Source organism: Eurosta solidaginis, chromosome 2 (assembly GCF_040869045.1).
Source record: "Eurosta solidaginis isolate ZX-2024a chromosome 2, ASM4086904v1, whole genome shotgun sequence".
Taxonomy (NCBI): Eukaryota; Metazoa; Arthropoda; class Insecta; order Diptera; family Tephritidae; genus Eurosta; species Eurosta solidaginis.
Window position 1 is genome coordinate 73156077 of NC_090320.1, and position 12805 is coordinate 73168881.

A 12805-nucleotide genomic window follows, 5' to 3' on the forward strand; every position below is an offset into this window, starting at 1 on the left:
CTGTGAATCATCTCGGGTCCATGCCTAAGGATGGTAAACGGGTGTTTATTTTCTCAGACAGCCAGGCCGCATTAAAGGGCCTGGACTCATTCGTCGACAACGCAAAGTCGGTCACTGAATGCCGCAGACCTCTTAATGAGATGGCTCAGCACTTCAGTATCAGCCTTATATGGGTACCTGGGCACAGGGATATTGAAGGCAACTGCAGAGCAGACGAGCTGACCAGAAGAGGCACCACCGACCATATCCTTCCGGTAAACGATTCGGTAGGTATACCCATGGCCACTTTCAGGCTTCGTGTGAACACAAGCACTATAAGAATTGCAAATGGACTATGGTCAGCCATATCATCGTGTGAAACATCCAGGCTAACCTGGCCCTCATATGACAAGGGGCGCACAGGAGCGCTTCTGATTTTAAACAAATCAGTTCTACCGTCCCTGATAAGAGTTCTAACAGGGCATTGTTTAATAGGCATGCATGGTGCTAGAATGGGGGCAACGACCTTCGCAGCTGCAGATGTACAGAAGAGGAGGGGAGTGTCCAGCAACTTCTCTGTCATTGTCCAGCGCTTAGTAGGCGTAGGTTGGCCATCCTTGGTAAACCTTTTCTACATGACCTTGCTGAGGTGTCTAGCTATGAAGTCAAGGCTCTAGCAAAATATATAATTTCCGCGAAGTGGTTTGACCCGCTTGAGGCAGGGTAGGGGTCCTCTTTGAGACCGTATATGGTATTACAATGGGCCCATTGTGGCCTAAGTAGTTAGCTGTTACCATAGTGTCCAGCTCAGCCCTTGCAACCTAACCTAACCTACTTTAAACGCGAAAAATCGCGGAATAGTAAGAAAAAATAAGATGAATATATTTCATTTCATTTTCAATTCATTTATTTATTGACAAGATATTAGTACAATAAGTTCTAGGATCTTTTATAGTACAACCAAGATGAATAACTCTTATAATAACAAAAATAATAAAATAAGTCGAACTATGTCAAACTTAATAACAAACTCAAATTTATAAATAAAAAATTTAATAGGAAAATTGTATTTAAAACTAGCATCTATAGTTAATATATAAATAAATAAATTATTACACTTTGAGAATAACAGAGTGGGAAAGCTCATTCACATTGACTAGTAATTGTAGATAGCGAAAACTCAGATATACATATTTACGTTAACTGAAATAAGTATAATAAATAATATTTTTAATGTTGCTTTTATTAAGACTACTTCGAATAGGTACTGGAATGGAGTTCCATGTACGAATAGCATTGACAAAGAATATCCTTACGTTTTTTACAAGTCAGCCGCATATTTTTTACTTCTCTGGTTGCGGCAACTACATATAAATTTTGTTTTAACTGGTTTTAAAAAATACCTACAGGGATGCACTTTCTCTCGTTCTTACTAATCCACTTACATTTGTTCTTACTAATGCACTTACATTTGCCCTATTTATTTCTGTGTGTGAAAGATTCTCTTCGCTATTAGCTGCTGGTTATGTGTGTGAAATATTCTTCGTTGCTATCTATGTATGTGTGCGTATCTGTTTTGCTGTTGCTGTGGACCATTTATTACTAGCAGCTTAGTGACGTCTCGAAACTGCTAATATTCGATGTTTCGGACGATGTCACCTTTCTTAATGCTCTTGGCTTAACAACGGCGCCGCGCCTAAATAGCCTGGAAAAAATAAAAAAATTTCATGAAAGCGTTCATGCATCATGTACATGCATCTAATAGAGACTTTTCTAGAGATAACGAATAAACAACTTATTAAACGAAAAATCATAGTTTAGAAGGCAGAGCCGTTCAAAGATGATACATTTTCAACACCAAGAAGAATATGTACATAGTTCTTGTTTGTTTTTTTTTTCGGTGTATTAAAAATGGCCTTGTGTGTAAATGTAATTCACAGCAGATTTGAATTTATAAAGCCTACCTACGTCTAGCTGAGATTTCACTTTTTACGTGAAATAAACCTGTAAATGCGCGCTTGAGCAGGTATTGATAAGAAGATGGCAAATTTTGTACGTTCATCAGGTCGTTTTTGGTTGGTGGAACCTGTTACTAAGCCCACATTTTTTTGTTACTAGCTGCCTAATATATCTGAAATTCATTTCCATAATTTTAGTATATAAAGCTACGTATAATACAATGCTCAACATCAGTCGTTTTTAGGAGATTAGGCCTGAAAGAAAAAATTGGCTTACTTCACTTTAAAATGCAAAGAAAATGGCAAGCAGTCTGTCGTTCAGCTGCAAGGTTTATAAGTAAGCATGAAAGCTGGATAGCAGGTATAAGTATTTTGGACAAAGAAACGCGTGGCACGTCAACGAATCGAACTAGAGGGAGACCAGCAAAACCCACAGAGGATTGTTCGACCTACACAAGAAAAAGGAGGATGGAAAGGAACTATGGCCACTGTTCATCTTTCAGAAGCATTGGCTATTAAATATAAAAAAGACAAAGAAAATGTCCAGTCTCATATAACTGAAGTAGTTGCGTTAGCAAGACCAGTGCGATTTATGAGGATCTAAAACAGCATTCCCACCACCAAATGCTCAACTAAGAAATACACACCTAAAGACTCCTTGGCACTGTTTGTAGATCTGGTTTGAACGAAGAATATAATGTCGATCTTTTCCCTGGGTACAAACAAATTACTCAAGCCAAGCCAGAAGCAGTTCCTCTAAATCCCAAAATAACTGAAGTATCAGCTAAGGTCGACCTACAAAACCTAATGGATCATACTTCAGTACGACTTTTGCAAAGCTTTTCTGAAAAAAAGTTTAAATTTCTGTCAAAAAGGCTAACATTGGTAAACGAATGGGGATGTGATGGATCATTAAGAAAAGCGCATATAAACAAGGAATAAATATAGACGATGAAACAACTACATATGCTAATATATTTATGGGTTCTCTTGTTCCCCTGCAACTAAAAGATGAATATTGGAAAAATCCATGGCCGTCATCAGTTAATTGTGTAGGTGTCTCCGCAACTCATTACAGCTACAGTGGTTGAATCGGCTGGTCAATAAAGACCTCACATAGACTGAATGTGTCCATAGTGTTACAGCTGCAAATAGCCAAATTAGAACGAATTATAATAGAAATCGAAGCCGGGAATGTCCTTACCATAAAGCATAATTTTCTGCTGGCAATGGCGGATGGAAAGAGTTTAAACTTAATGAAAAATATGTCATTTACAAATGTCCAATTTGCAGAAGGGTCAAAAAGACATTAACAATCTTGATGATTCAATAAGTGAGGAACTAAATTATGAGTATGGAAAATCGCCTTTGCATACGAGGATAAGATGCATGGAATTTGTTCGAAGCTGGTTTATACACTACCACAACAAGAAGATGTTTAAGACGAAAATGCAACATCTAAGGAACATTAGAAAAAAATAATTCAGGATGCTTTCTATAAAGAGCTTGGTCTGAGAGTTGACTGCTAAAGTATGGATACGGAAATACAAATGATGGAAAAGATTTTTTGAAAACGATGAAGTGTCAGCTTGCATAACTGGAGTTGCAGAGGTATTGTGAGAAGATTAGGAATCATTTTGAATGTTTTAAATTGCTTTGAAAAAGTGATTGAACCCAAATTTGGCGAATATACATCTAAAACTGCAAGGCTGCTGCTTAAAAAGTGTCCTGAAAAGAAACTTAAGCCTTAAGAGTACATACAATTCTGGCACATGGAAAAGATTTAATTGAAGTGCTTACCATTAAGAGAATTGTCTGAAGAAGCTCAAGAATCTAAAAGCAAGGACTACAAAAGATATGGATGTATGAACACTTGCATATATCAATCAAACGACCTTTTCAGCACGTTTGCCATCTCTTCTGACTCATATCCTTGAAAGATCACAAACAGATCTTACAGACGCGTACAGTTCAGAAGTGGTTTCCTTGTTAGGTATATTCTCAAGTGACGATTACTGTGTTTTCATAGTTGCTTATTCGATGTTGGCTTGCATTGGGCTACTGCCTTCTTGACATCAACCACCCAAAAATTTTCAATGGGGTTTATTTCTGGTGACTGTGGCAGACATTCCATTCTTTCTGCTACATTGCTCGTATAACTTTTTCGGGTTGTTGTCCTGCTGGAACGTCCAAACAAGTGGAATTTCGTCTCTGGCATATGGCAGCATGATGTCCTTAAGTATATCAACATAATTTCCCTAACTCAAGTAATGAGTCCCACGCCTAGTCAAGAAAAGCATTCCAAGACCATAATGCTGGAACTTCCAAGCTCAACGGTTTTTGTTGTACACATCGGATGGTATTCGGTGTTAGGTGGCCATCTTAGATATTGGCGGGCTCCCTTTCCACCATACATTGCACTCTTGGAATCGCCCAACCATAACATTTGCCGAAGAAAAATTAAAATTTTGGTAAATCGAAGTCTGTTGTTGTAGCGATAAGGACACTCCCCGAAGGTCTTGGGGAGTGTAATCGATGTTGATGGTTCTTTGCCGGATACATATCCGGTACGTTACGGTAACATACATCATCAAGGTACTAGCCTCGGCTGTTAGGATAGAGTGGCCACCGGTGCGAGCACCAGTGCACTTAGGCCCATAAAGGTCCCGCTGTGATACCAGGGGAGAGATCGACGTGGTCGATTTAGCAAACGTCAGGAATTTCTTTGGTTCCAAGTTAACCAGATCACAAAGATCGTCAAAGAAAGGAGATCCCAGATATTTCTTCCTCTTGTGCCAAAGCGCCGGACAATCGCACAGAAAATGCTTGACTGTTTCTATCTCCTCTTCGGCTTTGCAGCTCCTGCAGTACTCATAATAGGAAGCACCCAGCCGTTGTGCATGCCTCCCGATTGCTATGTGGCCGGTTATAAGTCCAACCACCAGAGATATGTCCCCCTTCCAAGAAGAAGGAGACGTCTCGTGCGTCTCGCGTCCCATTCAGGCCACACGAGCTTAGTGAGGTAGCAGGATTCAAGATTGCTCCATCTCACACCTAAGGAAATCCCTTTCAAAGTGAGCTTACAGGTAGCGTCCCTTCCAAGACGATGAAAGCGGAACGGATGTGCCTCCTCTTGCAAGTTCGTCAGCCATCTCATTGCCCGGTATATCCTAGCGTCCAGGCACCCATACCAGACTAAGGGAAGTTTGCTAAGCGAAGGATAGAAGCCACCGCTAACCACCTTATTATCCAGTTTGGAGCCTTCAGTATATATCTGCAGCTTATCGCTCACGTCCGGCAGCTCCTTCAACCAATAATCCCTGTCCGGTATAAAAATCTCATACTTCATATCGAAGAAGGCAGTCGGAGCGCAATGCTCCGACGAAGGCGAATCCAGATTCTTAAGGATGGCTGCATGGCCATCCACATTGTCCTTCCAGTCGGATAACTCTCACATCCGCAGAGCAGAAAATGCCGCACATTGCTTGGCCATTAAATCTATTGGCAACACATTGAAAAGAGTGTCCAGCGCCTCCGCATGGGTGGTGCGCAGTGCACCCCCACGCAAAATAGAGCACTTCTTTGTACCTTCTGGAGTGCCCGTAGGTTTGATTTAGTTTCTAGGTTCGTCCACCAGACCCCCCGTATAAAAGGATTGGTCTAACGGTTAGACTCTAACCACAGCAGTGTAGAGCCATAGGGTAATATCCGCTAATAGTCCCCATCTTTGCGCAACAGCACCCCTACAGCTGTACAGTGCCACCGTTGTTTTTCTCACACGCTCCTAAGCGTTTTTGCTCCAGGATAATTTCCTATCCAAAATTACTCCTAGGTATTTGGCAGAGTCCATCAGCGTCAGGGTCATACCCGCAAGCACCGGCAGCTGCAACGTAGTTATCTTATATTTCTTGGTGAACAGAACCAGTTCAGTTTTGGCTGAATTGAACGATAGACCTTTACTCTTGGTCCAGTTCTCCACCAGTCTCAGCTTAGTTTGCATTAGATCGCATAGTGTCTGCGGAAACTTCCCGTTAACTAACAGCGCGAGGTCATCTGCATATGCGATTACCCTGCCGCGACCGTCCTTCTCAAGAAGAACCAAGAGCTCATTAAGTGTGGCAACCCATAGAAGTGGGAAAGTACCCTTCTTCGCAACAGTAACTGCTGAACAAGTTTCACTAGCCCCGGATCGGCCTCAAGCCGATTAGTGCATCAGTTATCGCAGGCGGCGTAACGTTGTTGAAAGCTCCCTCAATGTCGAGAAAAGCTATGAGTGTGAAGTCCTTGTACGCAAAAGATTTCTCGATCTGGTAGACGACTGCATGCAAGGCATTTTCCGTGGACTTCCCTTTCATGTACCCATGCTGGGATGTCGATAACTTTCCCTCCAAGGACTCCCTTAGTGTAGAGTCCATTAATATCTTGAGTGTCTTCAGTTGGAAGGATGTCAGACAAATCGGTCTGAAGTCTTTAGCGGTCACGTGTCAAGTCCTTACAGCTTTTGGTATAAAGGTGACCCTCGAATCGTTCCAACCCTGTGGATTATGGTTAAGAGCACAAACTCCTTTGAAAATGTTTACAACCACACAGAACTCAGCTCTATTGTTTGCTGGACTTGTACCGGGGCCAACCCATCCAGCCCTGGTGCTTTGAAGGGCTTGAACCACATAGCTCATTTAATTTTAGCCATAGTAATGAACTTCGCCTCATACGGCTCACCAGTATGAGTCTCCCTCCAGTTCATTACTTCATCACTAGCGCCCGGAAATTGCGTACTCAGGAGCAAACAAAGGGCGCTCTCCGCCGAATCCGTCCATGTCCCATCAGATCCTTGCAGGCATCCCGGGACACTTTTTGGAGCACCAGAGAGCACCTTTCTGAGCCTAGATCCCTCAGGTACCTTCTCCATTTCGCTACAAAACTTCCGCCAAGAAGTCCTCTTCGACGACCTTAGCAGTTTCTTATAATCCCCGAGAATCGTTTTGTATGAGTCCCATTTTTGAGCCTCCCTGGAGGCTTTAGCAAGATTGAATGCTTTCCGACAAGCCTTGCGTAGATTATCTAGGTCCGCATTCTACCATGGTGGTTTGGTCTCACCCCTAGACTTCTTCCTTGGATAGGCCTTATCAAGAGCCTCCCCGCATGCCTTCATATACCAGTGAACCATATTATCCAGCTGAGCAGAGTTCTGGGGAATATGAACACTAAATCCTGAGAGCCTCTTTTGAAGTTCCTCACTGTAGACACGCCAGTTGGCGTCCCGTCAAGGTCCAAGCGGACAAATCTATGATCCGGAAAAGAGTGGTCATCAAGCACCATCCAATTTTTTATCATAAATTCCCCGCTGCCCGAGATCAGCGTGACGTTCAGAACCTCCTGTCTGCTCTTAGTAAAAAACTGGGTGCCGAACCCCTATTATTATGATAAATAACAAAATCAAAGAGTGACACACCCCTTTCGTTCGTGTCTCCACTGCCCCACGCTTCGTGGTGCGCATTGGCATCTCCCGATAGTAGTAGTGGCCCCTTCGGATGCAGAGCTATCTTGCTGACTAGCTCAGTCGGAGCCGACTCATCGTGAGGAAAGTAAAAAGACGTCAGTGTAACATCCGTACCACTGACCGTCGACGTCATAGTTGTAGCATCCTCGTCCTCGGCTGTTAAAGAAACTGGATTCGCCACTGGTAGGTGAGGTTGAAAATTGTGATGCAGGCGCTATATATTGTGCTGGTAACCCCTTGAAAGGGTTCGCTACACAACCCCTTGAATCAGTTTGGTATTTTAGTTTCCTCTTACTACCAATGAAACTTGCAATTTCAAGAGAGTTGGACCAGAGAGAGAGGGGTGTTAAGGACATTGGTTCCACATTTCAATTGAAAAAATGGTTGGTGTCATGTGGAGACACTAAGCCGTTCGTTATATACATACATATATTTTCTTTTGCAAATGGTATAAAAATAAGCAGTGAAAATTTTCACTCGAATTGGGTAACTTTAAGAACTGCCATAGTGCATATCAAACATGCAAATCTCGTCCTACCAATCGGTAAGAAAAATTTATTAGGAAAGGTCAATTTGAAATAAAAATTTTATCTCCTCGGAGGTATTTTTTTTTTTTTTTAATTTTTATTCTACCGGCCTTATGTTCATTGCACGCAATCATCCAGAAATATTTTCTTAATAATTTTAGGAGCACAATGAATCCATGAACAGTATAGGATCGGAAGATAATGATGATAACAACGAAGAACAAAATGCCTCTGGCAGTGGCAGTGGTAGTGGCAGTTCGTCAGAATCTGACAGTGATTCAGATAGCTCAGCCGCATCTTCCACCTCAAGTCGAAGACACAGTGCGTCCCACAATAGCGACCAAAGCTACGATACCGATGACGCACAGCAACAAAGAAAAACACCGCAAGATGCAGTATCTAATGAAACTAGCTCAGCTACAGCCGGATATCCTCCAAAACCGGTGGCAGCTCAAAGAGATATGAAAACTAACGGATATTCAGACGAAAACGATTCAGAGAGTGGGTCGGATTCTGAAACAAACTCAGAGAGTAATGAAGAAGATGATGAAAATAATGATCAAAATACCGAGGCATATGCTGCGAACAGTCTCACTAAGAACACATCAGTAGCGACAGCTAATACAACAACTACATCCATAGATAATAATACCTCAAATACTACAAATGATGGTGATGATGAGTCACAGGCAGAATATGCCAGCGTTGAAGAAAATGAGAAAATACGGGACGGCGATGGAAACACAAGTAGATCGCCAAAATTTGCAGCAACAGAGAAGACGTCACCAGAAATGGTACCTGAACCATCCATAGAGCTCAAAATTTCATCCGCATCAAACCTTGAGAATATTGCCGATGGTAATAATGAAGATGCCGGTCAAGGTTCAGAGTCCGGTGAATCTGCGGAAAAGAGTTCCGACTCATCAGCCGAAGAATCGCCAACGGCCAGCAGTAGTAGTAGTAGTGAAGATGAGGAAGAATATCAACCAAATCGCAGCACACGAATAGCGAGAAAACCTGCCATCATACCAACAAATGATAGGACCACAAAGAGGCCTGTGCAAAAACGAAAGAAACAAAAGTAATTAAATAAAAACTTGTATAGAGACACAAAATGGTATTATTTGAGATGAAATTTTGTTTGTGTTTAGTTGGGCTTCAGATGAAAGCGGTGGAAGCGATGCGGAGAGCGATGTTTCGGCGCCACCAAAGCGTAAGGTCAATACAAAAGCTGGCAAATCTAAAGCATCACAACGCCGAGGAAAAAAGGCGGCATATTCAAGCGATGAAAGCGGTGACGATGACAGCAAGAGGTTAGTATACAAATACATGGTACTAGAGACCGGCTTCACATTGAAATAAAATAAAATTTACTTTTAAAAATATATTTTCCAAAATCAAATGAATTAAAATACAATAACATAAAGCTCAATAGGGTTTTAGAAAACAAAATAAACAAGCAATCGCGAATATAAATTTTTTTTTTTGTTGAATACATTCTGTAAAAATTTCCAAATTTGCTAATTTATTTTAAGATTTTAAAATAGTTCAAATGTACTTCAATTGAAATTTATTATGAAACAAATTTTTGTACAGAGCAACTTAGGTAAGTGACAATTTCGATGCCATACCTTCTTATACAAAATCGAAATACAGTTATGTTCATATTAATAGCAGTGCTTTCTTAGAATCCTAATAAAGTGGATTTATCTAAAGTAAATCAAACCAAATTTAAAAACGTTTGCGTTATGTAATAACGCATTAAGGCTAATTATATTAAGAACAAACATTTTTTTTCTTTCGGGAGATCAAAATTGCAGTAATGGAGTGGCCCCGGACTTGAACCCCATTGAAAACTTATGGGGGGATATAAAGCTCGCCGTTGATGAAAAAAAACTGTCCAATGCGAAGTTATTGTGGAAGTAGTGCAATCAGCTTGGGCAAATATACCAGTGGACCGATGTAAGCGCTTAGTGGACTCCATGCCTCGTAGATGTGCCGCCGTCATCCGAAATGGGGTTATACAACGAAATATTAGTCAACTATTTGTGTTTTTTGAGTTAATTCACTATACATCTTTAGTTATAATGACTTTTTAATAAACATCTTTTCAAACTGCTATTTTTATGAACATTATTTTCTGACACTTGTGTAATCTTTTTCAAATTTACAACTTGGCGTGGTGTAGAAGAAATATTTTTTGCTCTTAACATAATTAGCCTTAATGCGTTATTACATAACACAAACGTTTTTAAATTTGGTTTGATTTACTTTAGATAAATCCACTTTATTAGGGTTCTAAGAAAGCACTGCTATTAATATGAACATAACTGTAAGTAAGTTATGACGAAAAGCTGACTCAGTTCGTCGAATTTTCGTTTATTCGAACCCGGGCCATCATAACATATGCTAATGTTCAGATTATTGGTGAAAGAGCAAAACCACCTAATTAATTTGAGCACTTACACGATTTTGTGATGATAATTTTTTGTTTAAACATGTTTCTATCAATCTCGACTGTTTCAATACTCTTCTAATCAATCTTATATTTTAACGAGAAAAGCTGTACGGATATTGATGGTAGGCGCCTCAGAAAATTATTCATATAAAAGTTGATTACGGGGAAGAGAGGGAAGCAGCTTTGCGTTTTCACCGATAAAATTTTTATTCAATATAAATTTAGATTAAAATGTACTTCAAAAGGTGATGTTAGCCGATTCAATCTTATTTTAAATAAACATGTCGTGTCTAGTTAATCGCCAAAACGGAAGTGTCTTCTTCTTTATTCATTAGTCATTTTCTTACATCTTAACGTTAGTTGTTGTTTATACATTGTTATATTTAATCTACATCGTATAGTTAGCTGTGGTTTATACATAGTTGTGTTTATGTCGCACCTTAACTTAAAATCTAGATGGCGCTGGTTTACAGCTCGGCCAATCCTGATAAAAGATCGACCCCGATCATGAAGGAGGAACTTATTTAATTCATCCCAGAGAATCGCATTCTAGTTCGTCAGCACATCCTTCGAGTTGTTGCCGCCACATTCTGATACGATGGGCCTCCACCACTCCATCATAAGGGAGTTGGGTCAGTTGGCAATTGTTAATGTCTCTGACGACATAGCTATCATTCCCTAATGCCTTATGAATAACATAGGGGCCCTTGTAGCGTGGTATTAGTTTTTATTACTACCCACTGTCGTTCCAACGTTTCTGATTACAACGTAGTCACCTATGCTGTAGGTCTTGGTCCGGGGATAATCATTCGATAACCGCTTAGTGTCATACGCCTGCCTAGCTAAGATAGAGTCAGATGCATGTTTACGTATTTGATCTAAATCTCGTCCGTCATCAGGGCATATGTTGTCGTGGAAAAACTCGGTGAATTCATTCACAATCACACCCTTTTGTTCAACACCAAAAAGGAGCCGACTTGGTGTATCGCGAGAAGTACTGTGCTTTGAATTGTTAATTGCATATTCCACTTCAAGTAGCTTCTTAACCCAGTCGTCATGGTTTATTTCATTAGTTAGCTTACCTAACATGGCTTTCAACACTCTATTTACCCTTTCGACTTGGCCGTTAGCTTGCGGCGAAGCAACTGCAACTTTTATGTGACTTATGTTTTTCTTCTTTAGAAAGGCACCAAATTCCAAGGAGGTGAAGCAGGTCCCTCTATCACTTATGATTCTACTTGGTCGGCTGTAATAATTAAAGTATTTTTCAAGGGAGGCGATCACTTCCCGAGTGCTCGTAGAGTTGGTTGGATAAAGTTTGACATACTTCGTGAAAGCATCCACCACCACAAGAACGTGTTTTCGTTTGGACCTAATCGATGGAAGCGGCCCGAAGTGGTCAATGTGGATGGTATGAAACGGCAGTGGTTCTTTTGGGATAGTGTACAAGGTTCTTTCCTTGGCTTGTGGAGGTGTCGCGTACATGATACATTTCAGGCAATTCCTGATGTACTTCTCTACTTTCATTCTCATATTCGGGAACCAATAATAAGGGGAAAGCTTGTCGAGGGTTTTATCCACCGACAAGTGGCCTAACTTCTCGTGTATCACCATTTCACTAGGAACACACAATGCTCTTTTACCATTTGGTTTCTTTTTGTAAACAAGCCCGTCCGTTAGTTCGTACTCTGATACGTCTTCATTCTCCAGGCGACTTCGTATTGATTCAATATTCTTATCCCGCTCCTGAGCAATCTGCAATTGAAACTCCACGTCGTCTGTATTTATGATTGAGGCAATTTCCCTCCTGCTCAAAGCATCGACATGACCCATAGATGCTCCTTTCCTGTGTCGTATCTTGTAATTATAATTCTCGAGTTCCAGTGCCCATCTGGCTATTCGGGGATTTAACTGTTTTCGATCGAGGGTCATCGTTAATGAATTACAATCTGTAATTATCGTGAACGTGATACCTTCCAAGTAGTGTATAAATCTTCTAAGAGCATATATGATGGATAGGGTCTCCAGTTCGAAACTGTGATATTTCGATTCAGCACTCGAAGTAGTTTTGGAAAAATATGAGACCGGGTGGAACTTCTTATCATCCTGGCGCTGTAGGAGCACCGAACCGAAACCTATGCTGCTGGCATAACATTGAAGTTCTGTCTCTCGTCTTGGACTATATACGGTTAGGACAGGGCTTTTCACTAGTCTGGACTTTAACTCATGAAAAGCGTCGAGACATTTTTCATCGAAATCAAATTGTGAATTTCTCTTAAGCAGATTCTGTAGAGGTTTTGCAATTTGGGAGAAGGAGGGCACAAATCGGCGAAAATATGAAAATACCCCAAGACATGACAGCAGTTGTCTTTGGTTAGCTGGT

General features: G+C 40.8%; 1 protein-coding gene across 2 annotated transcripts in view; it reads left to right on the forward strand.

The window, feature by feature from the left end:
* Window positions 1-12805, forward strand: part of Chd1 (chromodomain-helicase-DNA-binding protein 1) — a 78990-nt gene that overhangs the window by 24285 nt on the left and 41900 nt on the right. For both annotated transcript variants that reach the window (XM_067765709.1, XM_067765708.1), the window contains exons 2-3: window positions 8126-9045; window positions 9116-9277. In XM_067765709.1, coding sequence (XP_067621810.1) covers window positions 8126-9045; window positions 9116-9277 — 1082 coding nt within the window. The remainder of the gene's footprint in view (window positions 1-8125; window positions 9046-9115; window positions 9278-12805) is intronic.